Here is a 25508-nt window from a genome sequence, read left to right as displayed (position 1 = left end):
TTTAAATTCATGTAGCAACTGGCTAATGTATAGGACAGTGCAGATCTAGCTGTAAATTTGGAGCAGGCAACATATAAATGTTAGTTAGACTTAGTGAGGTCATGAAGAGAATGAATGTAGATAGAGAAGGCAAGAGATCAATGGACTGAGTTTGGGACATGCCATGGATTAGAAATTGGGGAAGAAGGAAGAACAGATGTGTTCAGCCAGGTAGAAGAAAACCAGGAGACTGATTTCCTAGAATCAAATGAAGAAGAGTTTCAATGAAGAGAGAGATTAGCTGGATCAAATGCTGATAATAGGTCAATCAGGATGAAGACTAAAAATTGACTGTTGATTGAGCCATAAGGAGGTCATTGGTAATCTCAGCAAGTGCATGGAATGAAAACCTGATTAGGGTGGGTACAAGACAAAATTGGAAACCCTCATACATAGCCAATAGGAATGTAACATAATACAGCCACTTTGGGAAGTTCCTTAATAAGTTAAACATTGAATTACCATATGACCCTGCAATTTCACCCAAGGGAAGTAAAAACACCTGTCGACACAAAAAGTTGTACAGGAATGTTCATAGCAGCATTATTCATAATAGCCAAAAAATGGAAACAACCCAAATGTACATCAACTGATGGGTAGGTAAACAAAATGTGGTATATCCATACCATGAAATATTATTCAGCCATAAAAAGGAATGTACTGATACATGGTATAATATGGATAAAACTTAAAGACATTATGCTAAGTCAAAGAAGACAAGTCAGAAAAGACCACATATTGTATGATTCCATTTATATGAAATGTCCTGAATAGCAAATTTATAGGGACAAAAAGTAGATTAGTGGTTACTTAGAAATGGGAGACAGGGGAAGAAATAGGGATTGACTGCTAATTGGTACAGAATTTCTTTTGGGGGGGACAAAAATGTTTCAAAATTAGATTGTGATGATGATTTCACAATCCCATTAATACGCTTTAAATACATTGAATTTTACACTTTAAATGGATTAATTGTATGGTATGTGAATTGTGTCTCACTAAAGCTATTCTTAAAAAGAGAAAATTAGAGGAAAGGAATTGGAAAGAGTACTTTAGACAACTATAAGAACTGTCTTAGAAAGTACAGATAGTTCATCCATAGCAATAAGAGAGAAGATAGAATGTATTAAAAATAGATGCAGGTAGATGAGTAGATGTGGTTGTGGTAGCTCATAGAAGGTCTTCTGAGTGCTTTTATTTTCTCAGTGAAGTAGGAAACCAGGTCATCAGCTGAGAGTGAGAATGAAGGAGGAGTTGTTGAAGATAATCGGGAAGGTATAAAATGATTATCTAGAGGAGTGGGAAAGTGATTGGGGAGATGCAGTGTGATTCCTGAGCATTACCTCTGAGGTTAGTGAGAGCAACCAGTATGGTGGTATGATTTCTCCAGTCACATTCAGCCACATGAGTATAGGCTGAATATGGGGGAAGAGGATTTGACTAGAGCTGGGTTTTTGCCAAGTGAGTATGTGGAAGAAAGAGTCTAGAGAATTGAAGGTGTGTATAGACAGTGATTATAATGATGGACCATAGAATTTAAGTTGCATAAAAAGGAAATGAGACTATAAAAAGTTGAAGGAAAATGTAATGGGATTAGTGGATTGCAGGTCCTAATTGAGCTGAAGAATTTCTGGAGCTTGGTAATGACAAAGCCATAGGACCATAGGGAATGAGTTTCTGAGATAAGGTAGAATATAAGATTTTTGTTGGAAAAGAGGTCAAGGAACAGAAAGGCCAGGGTATTGGATAGATCATCTGTATGAGTATTAAAATTTCCAAAAATTACAGCAGGATTTGTGTTGGAGAGAGAGAGTGAGCTAGGAATGAGGGGGATTGACGTGGAAGTTGGTAAAGGACTGCAGCAAGGTGAGTGGATAATGGGTAGTATTATGTGATAGCATGAGTTTTAAAACTGAGGAATTTTAAGGAGGAGGAGGAGAGTGACGACAATAAGAAGCAAGTGGATATCTATTCCACCTCCAACCTCACTGGTAAAGAAGTATGAGAGAGAAGAGAGCTGTCACTTGAGAGGGCTGCGGTGTCATCAAGGTAGAGCCAATTTCACTTAGGCAAGAAGGTGAAGGGACCATTAGGAGAAGAAAGTACCTGGAAGATTTTGCTGATGAGAGACCGTGAGTTCCAAAGGACACTGAAATTCAAGATAAGAATTTATGAATCATCAGTATGAAAATTATGTTTAAATCTGTGGAAGTTGATGAGATCATTAAGAGAGAAAGTATAAAGAGAGAAGAGAAGAGGGTCCAGGATTATCTCCTGAAGTTTCCCAGCATGCAGAGATTGGGTAGAGAAGTCTTTCTCAATCTTTTCTTCATTATTGCTCCCTAAGGAGCCTTTGTGTACATTTTTGTCTTAATTACTCACTCCAGGAAATTTTAGCGCCACAGATATAGTGTATGTTTCTTCATGTACTGTGGTCTTTTGAGGCCACTAACCATTATAATATCTAAGATATTTTCACCCCTTCCCACCAAGAATCAGTTTTCTCCCTCTTGGGGGAAATGCAAGGGGAAGAGGACAGAGAAGTAAGGGAAGGAGTAGCCAGTAGGATAGGAGAAAAGGCAAGAGAGGGTGCTGCAGTAAAGCCAAGAGAAGGAGACTGTCACAAGGAGGAAGGGGCATTGAATACTGAAGAATGCTGTCCACGGGATTTGGCAACATGGAGGTTGTCGTAACCTTCACAGAAACAGTGTCAGTACAGTGATGGGATGGAAATGGAGTGGTGAGTTGAAGAGCATCTAGGGGGTAGGTGGAGATCTCAAGTGTGGATAACCTTGAAGAAGTTTGGCTGCAAATGGGTATGAGAAGTGGGTGAGGACTAGGAAAAAGCTTGTTGGAGAACATGTGACTTGTACTGGATTTTGAAGTATAGTTAGAGTCTAAACCCTTGTAAAGAAGTAGAAAGAATGTTACAGGGCTAGGTGGGAACTGCTTTAAGATCAAGACAGAGGTGAAAATATGTAAGGCATATTTGGAGGAATGATGAATGAGTACATTTTAACTATAGTTGGTAAGTCTGCATTTTGTATGGTTACAGGAACGGAGATTGGATTAGGTAGGTTGTTGCTAAACTGAAAAGTCTTGGGAGCCTGGCAGAGGAGTTTGAATTTACTATAGTGGGCCACCTAATCTATTATAATTTCTTAAGTAGAGTAAATAACATGTTAAATGTAGTTTTTAAGATGGTCTGGTTGAGTTCAATTAGGAAATAGTGATAGTAGTTCAGATATGGTCAAATATCAACAGATATTTGGATGCCTAATATATTTAAGTGATGAGAACATGTATTTCTGAGCCCAATTTCCTATCCGTTTCTTCCATATCCAACCACTGTCTGCCCTACTTTCTTTATTCTCAGATCATGACCATAATCACCTAAACCTGCACTGTCCAGTATAGTAGCCACTAGCCATATGTGGTTATTGAGTACTTGAAATGTTGCCAGTGTGAATCAAGATATTCTGTAACTGTAAAATATATACTGGATTTCAAAGACTTAGTGCAAAAAAAACCCAATATAAAATATCAGTAATTTTTTATATTGGTTATATGTTGAAATGATAATACTTTTAACATACTGGGCTAAATAAAATTTATTATTAAAATTAATTTTAGGTTTGGAACTCCTGGTTGAGAGAACTTAGCTACTAGGGGCAGCATGAAAGTACTGTAATCCTAATGGGAGATTGGGGGGAGAGAGCAAGAGTGATGTGAGAAAAGAGATTCTGAAGACTCCGCCTCACCAAAAGCAATCTTTATTCAAGCCAATCTTGCCAGAAAAAATTGTTTAATTTTCTAAGCTATTTGGACGTTCTCCTCTTGAGATTACTCCAGTTCTCTGGAGGAACCAGAGATGCTTTTGAGTTAATAAGCAAACACTAGTGGAAAGATTGTTAGAGAAACCATTAATTGCCTTCCTAGCACCTAGCTGAGGAAGCACAGGGAAGGGGAATTTTGATTGGCAAAGGTTAGAGGAGGAGTGAATTTTAATTTGAAAATTTCTGTTACTAGAGTATTCGAGGAGGGCCAAACATGGACATGGCTTTTTGGAGGGCTTTGGCATAGAAAAAGGAACATGACAACCTAGGATACCTAGGAAGTGCTAGGAGGTCTAATAAAATAAGGTGGGAAAGAAGTGTAGGAAGAAGGCAGAAAATGGGTAGGAAGAAATGTAAAAAACACAACACAACCTGGAATGTATAGTATGGCTTTAACCATCCAAAATAGTTCATTTGATGATGAGACTAGCATAGTATTATAGTAAGGAAAATAGTTGTTGGAATGGCAGTATTGTCAGATTTTTGCAAAGATAATTTATCTTTTGAATATAAATACTATATAGGGAGGTCAGTGTTGAAGCATTTTAATTTTGCCCAGAGATAACCATGTCTCCTCTTTTCCTGATGCTCACCTAGGATAAGCTAACTACAGCCGAACCCTCTCTTCCACTTTTTGGCCTAATGCAGCTCTCAGGTTTTTGCTTCTTGATTTCTGTTTGTCTAGAATATCCCACTAGCAGCAAAGTCTTATGGATTCTTTCTTTGAAATTCTTTCCTCTCTCTGTATACTGATACTTCACAACATGATTTATTGCAAACTCTATTGTTTCACCCCCCCACCAAATTAGACTACATAACAGTATCTTCCCAAAGCATCAATTTCATCCTTCACTTGCCTACTTAAAAACATAAAGATCCCTTACAATCTTTTACATACAGCCAAACTTATCTACATATTATTTGTGATTTTCTATGATCTGATCAATTTTACTCATCCAGCCATATTTCCCACCACTTTGCAACATAAATCTTATATATAAGCTTTCTTATAAGCTGTCCATATGGCCTGATGTTTCTTAAATGTGCTTTTTCCATCACTTTTTCTCCCTGAAAGAATACTTTTTCCCTCACTGCCTTGACAAGTTCTGCCCATTTTTCTGAATCCAGTTTAGATGCTATCCTCTCCAAAGGATATTTCTGAGTGCAGCAGGCTTTATCAATATCTCTTTTCAAAATCATTTGGTACTTAAGGCATTTATAATGTTTTACACTATATTATACTTTATCAATATCTTATTCTCTGTTTCCTATATGTTGTTTGCCCAACCGAATTATTAGTTTTTAAGAGAAATATACTTTTCTTAATATTTGTTTTAACCCATTGCTAAATACATAATAGACTCTCAATGGATGATTTTTGACCCAAACAGTATTGTTGACCAATTTCAGATAAAAGGTTAGATAAGGTAGACAAAACAGCACTCTTAAGAGATGATTTATTTAGTTATCTAAAACCGAAAGATGTTTCTTTAGAAACTCAAACTCAGCCTTTTAAAAATATCTGATTCTGTTTTTACAAACTTTCCTAAAAATATAGATATCTATTGCTTCATATCATATCACCCCACAATTTAGAGGCTTAAAACAATGAACATTTATTATTTCACAGTGTCTGTAGGTCAGGAATCTGGGCGCAGTGGAGCTGAGTGGCTCTGGCTCAAGGTCTCTCACGAGGTTGTAGTCAGGTTGGCAGCGGGGCTACAGTCTCATCTCTAGGCCCAACTCAGGAGGGTCTGCTTCCAAGCTGACTCATATGATTGTTGGCAGGATTCAGTTCCTCACAGGTTTGGACTGAGGTCCCCAGTTCCTCGTTGGCTGTGGCCAGAGGCTCCCTTCAGTTCCTTGCCATACAAGACTCCCAATAAAGCAGCTCAGAACATCATAGCAGCTGGCTTTCCTCAGAGTGAACAAATGAGGGAGCACCATGACGAAAGCCGCAATATTTTCTATTCTAATTTCGCAAGTAACATCTCATTACTTCTGTCGTATTTTATTCACTAGAAGTGAATCAATAAATCCAATCCACGAGGGCTGGCCCCGTGGCCGAGTGGTTAAGTTCGCGCGCTCCGCTGCAGGCAGCCCAGTGTTTCTTTGGTTCGAATCCTGGGCGCAGACATGGCAATGCTCATCAAGCCACGCTGAGGAGGCGTCCCACGTGCCACAACTAGAAGGACCCACAACGAAGAATATACAACTATGTACCGGGGGGCTTTGGGGAAAAAAAGGAAAAAATAAAATCTTAAAAAAATAATAAAATTTAAAACAAAAAATAAATAAATAAAAATAAATCCAATCCACACTCACAGGAAGGGGATTATACCAAGGTGTGAATACCAGGAGATGGGGATCACTGAGGTCCATCTAAGAGGCTACCTACCTTAGCCAGGCTATTCTTCTCTTGTCTAGAGAACCTTCCTGGCCTCAGGAAAAGAAATGTTGCTCATCTGAGTCTTTCCCAATAATTATTCTACCCCTAGTACCTAAGCTTAAATCTGTGATAGCATATCCAGGGTCATTTAATATTGAATTATATCTTCTTCTGCATCCTGACCCCCTAAAACGTTCGCCAGGAGAACATATACAGTCCTCTATCACAATAAATACAGACCTTAAATTAAATATATGATACAAGGATAGCACTTATTTATTTGAGTAAATACGGTATAGAATTTACTTTAAAATAAAGCATAGTTTTCTGTTAAATGCTGCATCAAAATCTCAACACAAAAATATACAACGTGCCATGTATAGTAAGGACTTAAAAATATTTATTAAATAGACTTGCTTATAGATTTTTTTATTAAGATTATGATAGTTTACAACCTTGTGAAATTTCAGTTGTACATCATTGTTATTCTTATTGTGGGTACACCACTTCACCCTTTGTGCCCTCCCCCCACCCCGCCTTTCCCCTGGTAACCACCGATCAGATCTCCTTGTCTCTATGTTAACTTCCACCTGTGAGTGGAGTCATACAGAGTTCGTCTTTCTCTGTCTGGCTTATTTCACTTAACATAATACCCTCAAGGTCCATCCACATTGATGTGAATGGGACGATTTTGTCCTTTTTTATGGCTGAGTAGTATTCCATTGTGTGTATATACCATATCTTCTTTATCCAATCATCAGTTGCTGGGCACTTAGGTTGGTTCCATGTCTTGGCTATTGTAAATAATGCTGCGATGAACATAGGGGTGCATGGGACTCTTGGAATTGCTGATTTCAGGTTCTTAGGATAGATACCCAGTAGTGGGCTGGCTGGGTTATAAGGTATTTCTATTTTTAACTTTTTGAGAAATCTCCATACTATTTTCCACAGTGGCTGCACCAGTTTGCATTCCAACCAACAGCGTATGAGGGTTCCTTTTTCTCCACAACCTCTCCAACATTTGTCACTCTTGGTTTTGGATATTTTTGCCATTCTAACAGGTGTAAGGTGATATCTTAGTGTAGTTTTGATTTGCATTTCCCTGATGATTAGTGATGATGAGCATCTTTTCATGTGTCTATTGGCCATCCTTATATCTTCTTTGGAGAAATGTCTGTTCATGTCCCCTGCCCATTTTTTGATTGGGTTGTTTGATTTTTTGTTGTTGAGCTGTGTGAGTTCTTTATATATTATGGAGATTAACCCTTTGTCGGATAAGTAACTTGTAAATATTTTATTCCCAATTAGTGGGCTGTTTTTTTGTTTCAATCCTGTTTTCCCTTGCCTTGAAGAAGCTCTTTAGTTTATGAAGTCCCATTTGTTTATTCTTTCTGTTGTTTCCCTCGTCTGAGGAGTTATGGTGTCTGAAAAGATTCTTTTGGAACTGATGTCAAAGAGTGTACTGCCTATATTCTCTTCTAGAAGACTTATTGTTTCAGGCCTAATCTTTAGGTCTTTGATCCATTTAGAGTTTATTTTTGTGAATGGTGAAAAAGAGTGGTCAATTTTCATTCTTTTACATGTGGCTGTCCGGTTTTCCCAGCACCATTTGTTGAAGAGACTTTCTTTTCTCCATTGTAGGCCCTCAGCTCCTTTGTCGAAGATTAGCTGTCCATAGATGTGTGGTTTTATTTCTGGGCTTTCAATTCTGTTCCATTGATCTGTGCACATGTTTCTGTACCAGTACCATGCTGCTTTGATTACTGTAGCTCTGCAGTATGTTTTGAAGTCAGGGATTGTGATGCCTCCGGCTTTGTTCTTCTTACTCAGGATTGCTTTAGCAATTCGGGGTCTTTTGTTGCCCCATATGAATTTTAGCATTCTTTGTTCAATTTCTGTAAAGAATGTCATTGGGATTCTGATTGGGATAGCGTTGAATCTGCAGATTGCTTTAGGTAGTATGGACATTTTAACTATGTTTATTCTTCCAGTCCATGTGCATGGAGTGTCTTTCCATCTCTTTATGTCGTCATCAATTTCTTTCAAGAAAGTCTTGTAGTTTTCATTGTAGAGATCTTTCACTTCCTTGGTTAAATTTATCCCAAGGTATTTTATTCTTTTCGTTGTGATTATGAATGGGATTGAGTTCTTGAGTTCTTTTTCTGTTAGTTCATTGTTAGCGTATAGAAATGCTACTGATTTATGTATGTTGATTTTATATCCTACAACTTTGCTGTAGCTGTTGATTGTTTCTAATAGTTGTCCTATGGATTCTTTGGGGTTTTCTATATATAAGATCATGTCATCTGCAAACAGCGAGAGTTTCACTTCTTCCCTCCCTATTTGGATTCCTTTTATTCCTTTCTCTTGCCTAATTGCTCTGGCCAACACCTCCAGTACTATGTTGAATAGGAGTGGTGAAAGTGGGCACCCTTGTCTTGTTCCTGTTCTCAGAGGGATGGCTTTCAGTTTTTGTCCGTTGAGTATGATGTGGGCTGTGGGCTTGTCATATACGGCCTTTATTATGTTGAGATACTTTCCTTCTCTGGGCATTTTATTGAGGGTTTTTATCATAAATGGATGTTGGATCTTGTCGAATGCTTTCTCTGCATCTATTGAGATGATCATGTGTTGCTTGTATATTTTTGCGAATCAATTAATTTAGTGCTTTTAGAGTTCTTTTACCTATGTAGAATAAAATCATTACTGGTTAGATTTTGCTATCTTGAAGTTTTTATTAAAAGCACAAATAATAACATATTCATGTTCATAAGAGCGTGCAAACTTAACCACTCAGCTACAGGGCTGGCCCCTAGAAGTTTATTTTGAATTAGAAAATAAAGATTATATTAAAGGGGCCGGCCCGGTGGTGCAGCGGTTAAGTGTGCACGTTCCGCTTCTTGGCGACCTGGGGTTCGCTGGTTCGGGTCCCGGGTGCAGACATAGCACGGCTTGGCAAAAGCCATGCTGTGGTAGGCGTCCCACGTATAAAATAGAGGAAGATGGGTGTGGATGTTAGCTCAGGGCCAGTCTTCCTCAGCAAAAAGAGGAAGATTGGCAGTAGTTAGCTCAGGGCTAGTCCTCCTCCTCAAAAAAAAAAAGCTTATATTAAAAACAATTTCATCAATTAGTTAGTGATTTGGGAGCCTGAGTGAGAAGTTGGTTCAGTATATCACTGTTTATATCAAAATAAATTCCACATAAATTAAATATGTAAACATTAAAAAGAACAAACATAAAACATAAAATTATATTAAGAAAGCATATGTAAATATTTGTATACTCTTAAGAGGTGATCTTTCTAAACATGACATTCAACCCATAAGCTATAATAGAAGAATTTGACTATATTAAAATTAAATATTCCTGTATGGCAAAAATAGGTAAAACATCATTGTAAAGTCAGAAGCCAATATGGGAAAAAAATATTTACCACACATGTAACAGGAAGTGTTGTAATTCCTTTAATTGAAAAAGAGCTTTTGCAGTTCAATAAGAAAAATGATACTTGGCTAAACAGGCAATTCAAAGGAAAGAAGTATGTATAGTTAATACGTAATTAAAAAGGCAAAACATAGATTAAAAGGTACTACATATATTAAAATGGTGCCACATATATTTGAAAGTTGCCACATATACTAAAAGTCATACATATATTAAAAAGATGATAGCAAATAAAAATACATGCATAAAAAGATAATTTTTTAAATGCAAAAAAATTTGTTTGCTTCTCAGAATGGCACACATTTAGAAGACTGGTAACACCCATTTTTGGAAAGGTAATAGGGTAATATATTGTTGCTAGCAGTAAAACTTGGTACAACCTTTTAGAGTTTTTGTTGTAGTGACATGGAAAGATGCTCAAATATATTGTAAAGTGAAAGTAAAAGAAAGTTCAAAAGCGTTACAATATGTACATTGAAAAAATATGTGAGACTTTAGCAAACAGTTAACATCGATTTTCTCTGAATAGGATTGGGAGGGTCTGTTTTGTATGTCACCTTTTGCTACAATTTATAATTAAACTCTGTTACCTTTGTGATCTGAAAAAGTAATATTTTAAAAAGGCAACTTTACAATTTCTTTTTACAGGAGATTACATGCTTGATGCAAAGCCAAAAGAAATTTCAGAAATTCAACGTTTAAACTATGAGCAGGTAATAGACACAATTTTTTTTTACATTAAAATATATAATTTTTAACTTACGGATGTATTCATTGGTCCCTATCAGTGGCTTTGCAGGCATATTCTTTGTTTTCTTTTTTTACAGTTCTTTAAAAATGTAAAAAACATTTTTATCCCTGTTTTATATGAGCATCTATGCTATATAGAATGAAACATAGATATCATTCTACAGACCTATGTAGAATGATAACCTGGTATTTTCCTTCAAAAATTGAAGTGAATTTGTCATTGATGCATCTTTTCTCATTTTATTTATATTTTATAACTAAGTTATATTTAGGAGAAAGTTGAGCAAATGATGTCTGAAGTATGGCATTAGGAAAAAATCTGCTGTTTCATACTTTCAATGTGTCCACATGTCTTGGCATGTTCTTTAGAGATTCTGTTCTGTAATATAGGAGGGGTCACTAGGTTCAAAATTAGTGGAGCTGGAAGAAAGCAAGCAGAGCTTCATTTTCTTCAGTATTCAAGTAATGCAAAATTTCTTGAATTTGAATGTTCAGATAGTCTAGTCCTAATAGAATTGAGAAGCCAACATGTTTCATTGCACTGTGTAAGGTAGGAAATCTATAGCTAAAGCCAAACTGGTACATTAAATCATTTAAATCTATTGGAATTTGTATCTTAAAGCAGTGATTTCCAAACATTTTCCACAATAGAAACCTCTTTTCAAAGGAAATCTTACTCTAACCTCCAATACATGAAACCAGTAAATGATATTTTTTAAGTATAAAGTGATAAGGTTCAATTTATATCGTTTATTTATCAAATTTATATCATTGCTTATTGAAATTAGTGAGACTATTTTGATTAATACAAAAACTTGAAATTAGGAATTATGGATGATATTTGCAGTTTCATATTAACCTCGAAGTTCATTTTACTTCTGTTGCACAGTTTTGAGAAAATCTTGATTGATGAGTGTTTGCAAATGATATAAGCATTTCGTTTGTTTCAAGTCCATCTTGCAGTCTCAAGATCCACTTCCATTAAGGTGATCTAGACTCTTGGAAAATGATTGGAATTAAAGTTTTGTTTCAAAGTTGAAACAAACAATATCTAACAACTACTTGCATTTCTTATAAACATGTCAGACAAAAAGTACTGTCATTTAAAATAAGCTCTAAAATTATTTATAAGGTATTACGATTACATTACCATTAGTTTTGAGAATAGTATGTACCCAGCTGATGACAGGGCTAGGTCTAATATTTCACAAGTGTGATGTGGTAGTGTTCTTTTTTGTATGATTTTATGGGAGCAGAAATGTCCTAAATTTTAGAAAGACCAATGTAGAGCTACAATCCTCCTAGTTAAAACCTCTTTACCAGAAGTTGTAAACAGCATATTTTTTCCAGCTTTGCTCAATGATAGATACCCTGACAACACAAGAAAATACTGTGTGTATGTGTTTGTGTTTATGACAGGTTTTTTTTAATGATTGAAGATATGTTTTAAAAATATATTTTATATTTAAATTTAAAATATTTCACCATGTTAGAAATACCTTTAGGAAAAATTCTAAGAAACAATTTAACTACTACCTTAAAGGGACCAATAGTAATCCCTTCTTGTGATATAAGCAACCATCCCTAGGATTTATATTTTATAATATTAATTATCATAATTTGGATTTTGGAACAAGATGGCAAAATACCCTCTTTAACCCTTTGCTTATAAATTTTATTTTTTATCAGTTTTATTAATCTTTATGGATATTATCAAATGGTGTCGATTTAGTGATTGTAATACCATGTAATCTATAAAAAAATGTAGAAGTTATATAAAGGTGTAAGCATGAGCCCAGGAACTATTAGAAATTATACTTCCCCGAAGGAAAATTGGGCAACCAAGAATTTAACAAATATAGAAGAAAAAATTGGTAGTAGTGGAATTATAATCCTACAGTTGCTCCCTGTTGTTACTATCTTCTCAGGTTGATCATTGTTATGGCCTTAAAAAATTTTTTTTAACACTGAAGGGAAAAAGTGTGAGCTGATTGTTTTCAAAGATTCAACTTTTGGGAAGATTGAGAAAATATATTGTTTTAGGGGAACATAGTTATTAGGAAGAGCTGAAACTGATGAAAGCCAAAGATTATGTAACTATGTTATCCTGTAAATTCTTTTTCCATAAATTTAAAACATTTGAATAATTTCTATTTTCAGTCTAGACTGTCTCTTAGAATGGAATTTTATAAGATATTTGGTCAAACAAAACTTTGTGCTTATGACCTGAATTTGTCTTTTTCAGATTTCAGAGAGAGTTCTTAGTTTCAATATAACAGGATTTATTTCATGTTCACCCTATCTACTATAAGCCCTTCAGTAGGCTGTAGTCTACTTCTATTTTATAGCTACAGTATGTAGCACAGTGTCTGATTAACAGTAGGCATTAAGTAAAATTTTATTAAATTTTATATATTGATTTTCTTTGTTTTATCAAATATATCCTCTATATAATGTACCCATATTTAATGTATTAAAATGGTTAGGAAAAAATATGCTTTAAAATCGTCTTCATTACAGTCTTATGTGACCAAATGACTCCTTAATTTGGGCAGCAAGTCTTTTTGATCAAGCCTGTCTTTCTCTCAGGTTTCATTTCCCACCACTTTCTGCAGCAGAGTTTTTTTTCCAAGCTTTTTTTCCAAGCTTCCCAAGACTCACTATTTTGCTTTGGTCGTTATTTTTAAAGAGGCTCTTTTTTTTTTTTTTTTTTTAAGCAGTTTACATTCATAGCAAAATTGAGTAGAAAGTACAGAGAGTTCTCATATACCCATGGTTCCCCCCATCACCACAATCTCCCCCACTATTAACATCCTGTGCCAGAGTGATAACATATGTTATAATCTATGAACCTACACTGATACATAATTATCACCCAAAGCCCATAGTTTACATTAGGGTTCACCCTTGGTGTTATACATTCTATGGGTTTTGACAAATGTGTAATGACACGTATCCACCATTATAGTACCACACAGAATAGTTTTGCTGCCCCTAAAATTCCTCTGTGTTCTGCCTATATATCCCTCCCTCCTCCTAACCCCTGGCAACTACTAATCCTTTACTGTCCTCATTGTTTTTCCTTCCCACAATGTCAATTGGAATCATACGATATGTAGCCATTTCAGATTGGCTTCTTTCACTTAGTGTTATACATTTAAATTTCCTCCATGTCTTTTCATGGCTTGATAGCTCATTTCTTTTCTTTTTTTCAGTTGTGGTTAAAAAACAAAATATGAAATTTTCTCTCAATCATTTTTAAATGTATAGTTCAGTAGTGTTAACTAATATTCACATTGTTGTGTAACAGATCTCTACAGCATTTTCATCTTGTAAAACTGAAACTATACTCATTGAACAACTCACTAGTACTCCCTCCCTCCAACTCGTGGCAACCACAATTCTACTTTCTGTTTCCATGATTTTGACTCTATAGATATCTCATATAAGTGGTATCACATAGTATTTGTCCTTATGTGACACCTTATTTCACTCAGCATAATGTCCTCAAATTTCATCCATGTTGTAGCATGTAATAGGATTTCTTTCTTTTTTTAAGGCAGAGTAATATTCCATTGTGTATATATATATATATTATATATACTACATTTTCTCCATCTATTTATCTGTCAGTGGACATTTGGGCTGCTTCTACCTCTAGGCTATTGTGAATAATGCTGCAGTGAACATGGGTATACAAATATCTCTTCAAGATGCTGCTTTCAGTTCTTTTGGATATATTCCCAGAAGTGAGAGGGGCCTTCCTCTTTGACTAAAAACTTTTGTTTTTAGGCTTCTTGATCCAAAATAGGTCCCTCACTCTTGTCACTCTGTACATCTTTGTCCTGTTCAGTTTTTCTCACTAATACTTGACATTATATTATGTTTATATATTTGTCTCTCATAGTAGAATGTTAGTTACATGAGATCAGAAACTTTGTTTTATTTGCTATTATATCTTTAGAACTCAGAAAGTGCCTGACACATAGTAGGTACTTAGTGATAAAAATTGGTTGAAGGGATGAATAAATTGGATAAAATGGAAAATTAGAAGTAAATGTGCCTGCATTTAAGTATCTTTTTTGTTGTTGTTGCTTGATTTTTCTCATCTTTACCCTTCCTCTTTCTGTTTTCAGAATATGAGTGATGCTATGGCAATCTTGCACAAACTACAGACAGGCTTGGATGTAAATGTAAAATTCACTGGTGTTCGAGTGTTTGAATATACACCAGAATGCATAGTATTTGATCTTCTTGATATTCCTTTGTACCATGGGTGGTTAGTGGACCCTCAGGTAAGTAGAAAATTTTAAATTATATAAACACAGATGTAGTAAAAGTTTATTATTTTGGCAAAGTAATCTAGATTTATATTTTCTTATACTTATGTTTTTTGTGCTTTTACTTGGAATTAGCCAAATTATGAAGCTAAGGGCACAGTCCTCCAGACTGCTAAATTTGCTCAAGACTTGAAGGAGTTAGGGGCCAAATACAAAGCTGAGTCTGCATCCTCCCCAACTCTTGTTATTATCTGTCTGTTTGATTATAGTCATCCTAGTAGGTGTAAAGTCATATCTCATTGTGGATTTGTTTGCATTTCTCTGGTGACTAATGATGTTGAGCATCTTTTCACGTGTTTATTGGCCATTTGAATATCTTTGGAGAAGTGTCTGTAGATCCCTTGCCTGTTTTTACTAGTCTCTTTGTTATTGAGTTGCAAGAGTTCTTTATATATCTAGGTATAAGTCTCTTATCAGATATATGATTTGCAAATATTTTATGGGTTGTCTTTTCACTTTCTTGATAGCTTCTGAAGCACAAAAGTTTTTAATTTTGATGAAGTCCAATTTATCTATTTTTCCTTTTGTTGCTTATGCTTTTGGTATCCTACCTAAGATGGCTTTGCCTAACGCAAAGTCACAAAGATTTACTCTTATATCTTTTTCTAAGGATTTTATAGTTTTTTTTTTTTTAAAGATTTTATTTTTTTCCTTTTTCTCCCCAAAGCCCCCCGGTACATAGTTGTATATTCTTAGTTGTGGGTCCGTCTAGTTGTGGTATGTGGGATGCCGCCTCAGCGTGGCTCAATGAATGGTGCCATGTCCGCGCCCAGGATTCGAACTGACGAAACACTGGGCCGCCTGCAGCGCAGCGCACGAACTTAACCACTCTGCCACGGGGCCGGCCCCAGGATTTTATAGTTTTAGTGCTTACATTTAGGACTATGATCCATTTTGAGTTGATTTTTGTATATAATTTGAGGAAGAGATTCAATTTTGTTCTTTTGCATGTGGATATCCACTTGTCCTAGTACCATTTCTTGTAAAGGTTATTCTTTCCCCCCATTGAATTATCTTAGTACTCAGAATGATCTTTGTAAAACAAACCCTCCCCTTTATCCCTATGGCCTCCTCCCTTCCTTAAAAGCCTCCAGTGTAACTAAAATAAGATGCAGAATCCTGATGAGAGTTTTCATGATATGCTGCGTGATCTAGACTCTGCCTGGCTGTCCGACTTTACCTATGTAGTTCTCCCACTTTTTTACTACCCTTCTGCAACATGAACTGCTTTCCTATTCTTCAGACATATTAAGCTCATTCCTACATTGAGTTTTTGTACCAGCTGATTGCCCACTGTGGAACACTGTTATACTACCCTAACACATTGTTCTCTCAGATCTTCACATTTCTGGTGTCTCATTATTCAGGTCTTAGGTCAAATATCACCTTGTTTAGAGCAGCCCTCTCTGACCAGCTTGTTGAAATTAGTCACCTTCCTTTTCCTCAGTCATTTCCTCTCCCATGACCCTATTTGATTTTCTTTACCACTTATCATTATCTGGAATTCTTATTTATTCCTTTACTTGACTGGCTGTCATCTCCCACTAGAATGAATGTTTTATGTGGGCTAGGCTGTTATTTCTCATTGTTTAGAACAGTGCCTGGCACATAGAAGGTTCTCAATAAATATTGACTGATGGAATGAAGTATGAATGCATACATGCATTAACTACAGGGAAGGTGAGATCACAATAGCAAGGACTTGGCAGTGTTTCTTCATCCCTGTCCATTGGTAAAAGCAACTGGTATTGCGGGCAATGAAAGGATGGCTTACTGTAAGCAGGGCATCTGTATCTGTATTGGCACTCTGTCTCTAATAATATCGTTGAAAAATCTAAACATGTCCAGCATTTTACACATCCAAGGTGAGCCATGCTGGATCCTGGCAGATGACAATGCCAGGTAGCCTAGATTCTTGAGGAGAATGAACTGAGGAACTTAAGCCTGAGTTCTTAAAAAATTTGGACTCTGATCATCCCTCTGACTGTATGTGTAGCTATATTTTGTCTGATAAACAGTTGAATTTATATGCTTAAAGAAAAAATGTGCTGTAATGTAGAACAGAGATTGTTCATCAGACTTTTCTGTTCTACACAGTGGTTTTCAAACCTTGGAAGTGCCTGGGGGCTGTGCTTTTTATCTATTTTACTCACTTCTTTTGTGACAGAAGCATTCTGCTGCAGAGAAAGAAAAAGAACAAGGCAAAAGTTTGAATACATAGGTCTGTAGGAACTATCTCTCAGAAATGGCTAGGTCTTTGTATTCCAGTTATGTGTTCTGCAAATAATTATCTTGCATATAAATATCAGCAGTTCTCTAGAAAGTGGGCACCAGAATTCAGCCACTGAAAAGATATTTCTCCGTTATTAATTGACAACTCTTTAAGAGCAACCTTGGAAGCCAGGTGACAGTGGAAATGATCTGTTCAGTGTGTTGAAAGAGGACAAATGCTAACCTGTAATCCTGTTCCCAGAAAAATTATCCTTTAAGAATGGGGCAAAATAAAGTCATTTATTAGATTAATTAAATTAAGATAGTTTTCTTCCAATAGACCATCATTAATGGAAATTCTAAACAAGGACTTTGAAAAGAAGGAAAGTTATTCCAGATGGAAGGAAGAGTGAATGGAGAGAAAATAATGTGATAAATTTGTGGATAAATATAAATGATTGTTAACTGTGTCAAATAATAACATTATCTTTTGGGATTTAAAAAAAGAACATTAGCATATGCAAAAATAATAATGTAAGTTGGGAAGAGGGTAAAGTACTCTAAGAGCCAAGAGTTAATTGTACCAGAAGAGGGTATTAACTTCTGACTTTGATATGGTTGGGATAGATGTTATAGTTTCTATGGCTTTTCTATTCAAATTAGTAGCCAAGTGTGGCCATTTAAATTTAAATTTAATTAAAAATTTCATTCCTGAATTGCACTAGACACATTTCAGTTGCTCAATAGTCACATGTGGCTAGTGAATATTTTATTGGGCAATACAGATTTGGAATATTTTCATTATTACAGAATGTGTTATTGGATAATGCTCTTTTAGAGTAGCCAGAATAGAGTAGAGGAATAGAAAACGTAATGAGTAACTTCTAGATTCGTAGAAGGGGGAAAAATTAATCAATCTACAAAGAAGGAAGAAAGGAGAGGTAAAGGAATGTTGAACTGGTGGGACAGAGAGAATGTTGGATTTAATAAATTCAAATATATGTATAATTATAGTAAGTATAAATAGGACTAAATGCTCCAGTTAAAAGACATTGATTCTGAGGCTGGATTAAAAAATATATATATTTGTTGTTTACAAGAGACATATACAAAACAGTATGAAGTTAAACAGAAACATTACAAGTAAAAAGAGGGAGAAAAGAAATCCAATACAATTGCTAATCAAAAGAATGCTGGTGTATCTACAGTAATGTCAAAATGAATAGACTTTTAAGTCAAAAAGCATTTTAGTAATGCTTGAATGATCGAATGTTTAATTTGCCAGCAAGATATAATCATTTTAAATTTGTATGTGCCTGGAGACACCTGGAAGGTAAATACCCTGATTGATATGCATTTCTTGGACCCATGGGAACTGCCAAAAGAATAAAGGTCAGTTTTTGACAATGAAAAACAAAATTTATGTGCATCTAATAACATAACCTCAAAGCCATAAAGCAAAGCTTAACAGAATTATAAGAAGAAATAGATTGCCCTACTGGAAGATTTTAATATACCTTTCTCTGTCATTGATAGAAGCAGAAAGAAGAAAAAAAAGAAAATCTAATGAACATCCATTCTTTTAAAAAATTTTAATAAACTTCTTATTTTTGAATAATTTCAGGTTTACAGGAAAGTTACAAAGATGTTACAGAGAATTCCCGTATACTCTTCACTCAGTTTCCCCTAATCTTACCTGACCATGGTTCCTGTGTCAAAACTTAGAAATTTAATATTGGTGCATTACTTTTCACTATATTATAATCTTCATTTGTGTTTCACCAATTTTTCCACTAATTTTTTTTGTTGTTGTTCCAGAATCCAATCCAGAGTATTACATTGCATTTAATCATATCTTCCTAGTATCCTCTTGTCCATGACATTTTCTCAGTGATTCCTTGTTTTTTATGAACCTGATTCTCTTTATACATTCATGAAATTTGTAAAAATTGACCTAATACTGGCCATAAAGCAAGTTTCAACGAATTTCTAAGGATTTAAAACATACAGAGTATAGAATATTCTCTGACCACAATGCAATTAAGCTGGAAATCAATAGAAACTCAATAGAGACTGTTTGGGCCAAAAAAGCACAATGAAATTTAGCGTGTATTTTAAACTGCACAATTACTAAATCCATATCAAAACTTGTGAGATTTAGCTAAAACAACTTTTAGAGGGATTTTTAAAGCCCTAAAATCATGTGTTAAGGAATAAAAAAGACTGAAAATTAATGAGCTATATATCTGTCTTAAGAGCAGGAAAGTATTAAAATAGAAAGTAAACATAGGGGCTGGCCCTATGGCCAAGTGCTTAAGTTCATGTGCTCTGCTTTGGTGGGCTGGGGTTTGCCAGTTTAGATCCTCGGCATGGACCTACACACTGCTCATCAAGCCATGGTGAGGCGGTGTCCCACCTAGAAGAACTAGAAGTACCTACAACTAGGATATACAACTATGTACTGTGGCTTTGGGGAGAATAAAAAGAAAAGGGGAAGATTGGCAACAGATGTTAGCTCAGGGCCAACCTTCCTCACAAAAAAAAAGCCTGAAAGTAAACATATAACAAAGATTAACAAAGCTAAAATTCTTCGAAAAGGATTCTAAAATAACAAACAGAAAATGAAATTTTAAAAGTATGTTATTTTCATGGTACAAGTTCCTAAGAATAAATCTGGCAAAAAGATGTGCAAGACCTCTTATGAAGCTAATTTTAAATTTGAGAGAAATTAGAGACCCATGTAAATGTAGGTCTCTATTCTGTTCTTAGATTTTAGGTTTCAAGGCTGAATCTATAAAGATGTCAGTTTTCTCTAAAATAAATTATAGTTTCAGGACAACCCCCCAAAAAATCCCAGCAGATTTGTGGGGAGTAGTTGTGGAATGTGACAAGTTGATTCTACAATATATACACAAAGGGCCGGGAATAGACGCCAGGATATTCTTGAAGCAGAACAAGTAGGGAGGACTTGCTCTTCCAGATATGAAGTATTTTAAATATTGTAATTAAGAATTAGACCAATGACAGAGAATTGAGGCCAAAAAAGACCATGCATTTGTAGATAGAAATAGGGCACTGTAGAGCAATTGGGGAAAGGCAGTCCTTTCAAAAGAAAGTGCTAAGACAATTAGATAGCCATTAGATATCTAATTAGATAGCCAGCTAGATAGCCAATTCAAATTTCTAATTAGATAGCCAATTAGAAAAAAATGAAATTGTTTCCCCCAACTCACACCATGAAATTCTATTCCATATGCATTGATGTTTAACTGTAAAAGATAAAACTGCAAAAATTCAGGAATATATTTCTAACCTTAATGATAGGAAAGGATTTCTAAAACCAGACACAGATGCATTAACCATGAAGAACATTGGTAAACATGACTACATTAAAATTGAAAACTTGTTAGGGCTGGCACGGTGGCATAGGTGTTAAGTTTGTGCAGTCCACTTTGGTGGTACAGGGTTTATAGCTTCAGATCCCAGGCATGGATCTATACCACTCATCAAGCCATTCTGTGGCGGCATCCCACATACAAAATAGAGGAAGATTTGCACAGATGTTAGCTCAGGGACAATCTTTCTCACACACACACACAAAAGATGAATGAATAATTATATTATGGTGTAGTCATACGATGGAAGACTATAGTACGATGAAAAAGAACAAAGAGTAGCTGTGTACCACTACATACAGCTACCTAGCATATTATATATTTGTTTATTTGGTTTATTGTTTGTCTTTACTCTAGAATATAAACTTATGAAAGCATAGACCATCAGTTTTGTTCACTGATGAGTCTGCAGTTTCTCTAACAGCACCTGGTACATAATCGGCCATAAAAGGAACCTAAATGAAATATTAATGTAGAGATTCTGCCTGTGAGATCTTTGTACTTTTCATTGCTAGTCTATAGAAGTACAATTGATCTTTGTATATTGATCTTCTGTTTATTATTCTAGTTATATATTTGTGGACTCCTTAGGATTGAAAATTCAGATTCTTTGGAAAGATTTAATGAAGCTGAGTCACTAAAGAAAATTGCTGTAAACAGTAAAGGTGTTAAGAAAAATAATGAAAATCTAAAAGGATTGATGCCCTCAAATTGTTTCTTAAGGGTCTAAATTTTCATTTTAAATAAATCAAAACCAGAAGTCATACTCTTTTGTTTGGTTTACATAGAATCATAGCCAAAAGGTCTGCTTTCAAAAAAAAGTCCTTTTTTAAAAGGCTTTGCATCAAAAGATTGACAAATGAATACATTCATGTGTTTTAAGTTAACAGGAAATGTTTGATATGTATATAATATTTTCCATAATTCTCTGCTTTGACTTTTTCAATTATTAGGTCTTTTTAACCACTGTGAGTCCCACTTGCATGGTTAGGAGGTTTTTACTATCCTAGAATTTTGCAGGAACAAAAAAAATAAATTATAGCCTAGAGCACTTGTTCTCAAACTTTGCTATGAATCAGGGGAATGAAAACTTAGACAAATTGAGAAGCAACTTGAGCCTGGAATTCTTTTAGATATTTTTCACCAGCTCCCCAGTTTGAGAACCACTGTCCAGAGTATTACTTGTGCACATATATGTCAAGACTTGTGGTATTCAAAAAGTAAGTATTCAAGAAGATTATTTGGATATGGAAAGAAAACATTGGCCCTCTTATTTTTATATCATTGTATTAATTTGTATTTGTTTTATTATGTGTATATTATATTAATACAGTAGTATATGTAAGTAATTTATAAATATATTTTAGGGATGAGAGGGCAATCAAGTTCTTTAGACAGCAGAAACCTATTTTTTCTTCAATAGTCAAAGTATAATGGAGGGAGAGTAGAGATGCCAAATTCTATTTTCATATAGCTTAAAACTTTGAATTTACTTTTCTACTGCCTCCTAAGACAAAGATGAAATAAGAGTCTTGAGGCAAATACTGTCCCTGATTAATATATATTAACTTTTCTTCAGGAAAATAACATTAGTTATATCTGCTCATATCTCCACCATACTTTGCTAGGAACTAAATAATAAACAAAATGGAAAAACTTTGTTAATCCCATAAATCAATATCTTCATATTTGCCTTGTTTTAAATGTAAAACATTTGTTTTTTAGGGGGAAAAAACCTGAGATTTTTCTTATTTTTCCTCCTGAAATAGTTTACTTTTTATTCACTTAAATGTATCTTTACAACCTTAAGAAATAAAATTGCATGTAATAATCCCATTTCATTGTTTTTGCATAATTGAAATATAGCTAAGCAATATTTTTCATAATATGTTATAGTGAGCTGTAAACAAAATTGAAAACTGTTGGGGTGCTGATTTTAGTGCTGATTTTCTTTTTTATAAGTAATACTTTTCTATTTAGTATTGTATTAAAATAAAACCCTAAAGAGTGATATGGGTTTCTTTGTTATTGTTTTTAATCTTATCATGATTAGTGAGACAGTCATTTGTTTTCTAGATTGATGACATTGTAAAAGCTGTTGGTAACTGCAGCTACAACCAACTAGTGGAGAAGATCATCTCTTGTAAGCAGTCAGACAATAGTGAGCTGGTTAGTGAAGGTGGGTGAATGCTGCTATTACCTGACTTATTCTTGGCAAAATAACTTGTCTTATAATTTAATATATTTTAAATGTCTTAAATAAGACTTCTAAAAAGTGCAAGTGATGCTACTTGTAGGAATTAAAAGTCACTATTCATAAAGGTGCCAGAAAGGTTTTTCCTAGAACCCTTTTCACTTGAGTTGTAAAATCAGGCCTAAATTCTAATAAAAGTCTTTGGAATCACTTGCTAGCTTTAATATGGTTATTAAAGGGGTTACTGATAATTACTCTTTTAAAAAAGTGTTATTTAGGGGGAGTACTGGGTGAACTTTATAATTCGTCCTGAACGCTTCAGTTGACTGAGATGAGTATTATGGTGCTCAAGTGTTCATCTTAGTAGAGCTCTGCCGTATGTTTCAGTACAATGTAGTATATGAAATCCCCTTCTGGGTCAGAGTATACCTCTGATCATCAGTTTTCCTAGTCCTTAGCTAATTAAAATTGCAAAATTCATCATTATAGAAGAAGTTTCATATATTTTCAGCTGTGCTCTAGTCAATAAAGGAAAGAGCTGATTTAAAACTAGAATGCTATCTGGAGCCATAGCATTTGGATATAGCTTTCCCACCACCCACTTCACTTTTTCATAAATATGCACAAATACTGAGGCTACTGTTCTCTGTTTGAGGGAAAAACAAGAGAAAGAGAAATCATGAGAAGCAGGGGATAAGCTTTATCATTCTCTCTCAGACACACAATTCTTTTACATGATATATAATAAAAGTTGATTACAATCACCATATTTTTAAAAATTAAAGGTACAAAAGTATATAAGGACATTTAAAAGACGATGTGTACATGAATCTCTTACTATCTTGATTAATCAGAACCCAACTAATTATATTACTCAATTATCTATCTAGAAGTGTAACATGTTTAAGCAAGAGGCAAGTAGCAAGAAAATACAATGTTTTAGCTGAGGCTTATCCTAGTCTTCTACCTGCAATAAGCACATAAATATATAGGGATATTAATCATTGATTTGTATGATAACTCTTTTACTACAACCTCAGGCAGCAAAGTTTAAATTTTAGGGAGGAGAGGACAAAGCTGTTAAAAAATATTTTCTCTCAATTAACAAAATTCCACTCACTAGAACTTTCCATTCCTTATCCAAGCTCTCATTACTATAAATACATTCCTAAAAGCAGACTGTAAAGAAAATTTCCATCTGTGGATTCCTACTTTTTCAGTAATTTCCAATATACCATTCAATAGTAATTGAGGGAACAATAGGATTCAATTAGTGCTAACAGATGGAATGATAGCCAGGATATGATATTTGGGTAAATAGATTTATAGGATAAGAAGCTATAGGAAACACTGTTAACAGCATTTTTCCCAAGCCAGGATGCAATGTAACAAGGATAGGACTTAGGTAGTACACTAATTAACAAAATGAACATGAGGCCAGCCCGGTGGCACAGCAGTTAAGTTTGCATGTTCCGCTTAGGCAGCCCAGGGTTCACCCGTTTGGATCCCGAGTGCGCATATGGCACTGCTTGGCACACCATGCTGTGGTAGGCGTCCCACATATAAAGTAGAGGAAGATGGGCATGGATGTTAGCTCAGGGACAGTCTTCCTCAGCACAAAGAGGAGGATTTGCAGCAGTTAGCTCAGGGCTAATCTTCCTCAAAAAAAAGAAAAAAAAAAAAAGAACAACAACAAGAAACCAGTCCCTTCATCACTTCTCCTTTTTCTCAACCTGATGTTACAACTATAATTATTTCTCTGATGTTGATTCCCCAGCATAACAAAAAGCTATAGCTGATTTGTATAGTATTGAGTACTTGATAAGAACATCTTGGTAGAAGCAAGGAAGAAATTATATTAGTGGTATAGAATTTTCAGGTAATATATATTAGAATTGATTAATTCCTTGATACATAAATTTTGTAATGGTGAAATTCTGCATATCAGATTCCATATCAAGGAATAATTATATATGGAATTCAATACAATTAAAAAGCTAAACTAGGAGCTGGCCTAGTGGCATAGTGGTTAGGTTTGTGTACTCTGCTTTGGCGGCCTGCGGCTGGAAGGTTTGGATCCCCAGCACAGACCTACACACCAATCATCAAGCCATGCTGTGCCGGCATCCCACATACAAAAGAGGAAGATTGGCACAAATGTTAGCTCAGGGCCAATCTTCCTCACCAAAAACAAACAAAAAAAAGCTAAACTAGTTTTTTATTTATAAGAAACTACAAATATGCAGTGTTGGAAATAATTATTCAACCCCAATGGTTACTTCTATAAGGCACTAAGAAATCATATAGGAAAGAAAAGGCCACAATAGACATTTTTACTTATAACGTAGCAATTAGCTTTCTTCCATCATTTTCTTCATATTTTCTTAGGAATAGTGCTCAACTAAAGTAGTCTCCTTTCTTTTTTCTATTTATCCTACAACTGTAACTTTCCTTCTGAATCAATAAAATATCCAAACGGTAGTTTATTTCTAATCTTTATTTATTAAAAAGTATTAAGCTTTGGTCTTAGATAACTACTTATTTTTTAAAAATTAAAAAAGTTGCAGAATACAAGAAATACTTTCACTATCATTCTTTTTTGATGAAAAAGAAATGTTATTTAGCTAACAGTCAAATAGAGATTCTTTCAACTTCATTCAGATAACGTTCATTTTCTTTTGATGGCAATAACTGTAAGTAAAAGTACAGAACTTTTATGTTTACATAGAGTACTATTATTTGCTACCTCTTTTGGGTGTTAATGCCTTTTGAATCTAGTTATAATGATGGGTTGTAGCATGGCAGCAAAAACCAATAAGGAAAAAAATAGCACAGTACCAGCTGCCAAATTTCAATAGATCTAGTCATTTAAATCCAGATGCTCTCTCAGGAATAATTTCTTCTCTAACA

General features: G+C 34.8%; 1 protein-coding gene across 2 annotated transcripts in view; it reads left to right on the top strand.

Annotated features, from left to right (window-relative positions):
* Positions 1 to 25508, top strand: part of MINDY2 (MINDY lysine 48 deubiquitinase 2) — a 69776-nt gene that overhangs the window by 21025 nt on the left and 23243 nt on the right. The window contains exons 3-5 of one of the 2 annotated variants that reach the window (XM_023616617.2): positions 10357 to 10421; positions 14595 to 14753; positions 22481 to 22583. In XM_023616617.2, the coding sequence (XP_023472385.2) occupies positions 10357 to 10421; positions 14595 to 14753; positions 22481 to 22583 (327 nt within the window). The remainder of the gene's footprint in view (positions 1 to 10356; positions 10422 to 14594; positions 14754 to 22480; positions 22584 to 25508) is intronic. The other variant, XM_023616637.2, reaches the window with a different exon arrangement.

The sequence above is a fragment of the Equus caballus genome, chromosome 1 (genome assembly GCF_041296265.1).
Source record: "Equus caballus isolate H_3958 breed thoroughbred chromosome 1, TB-T2T, whole genome shotgun sequence".
In the NCBI taxonomy this organism is placed as follows: domain Eukaryota; kingdom Metazoa; phylum Chordata; class Mammalia; order Perissodactyla; family Equidae; genus Equus; species Equus caballus.
This window is presented reverse-complemented; position numbering and strand designations above follow the sequence as displayed.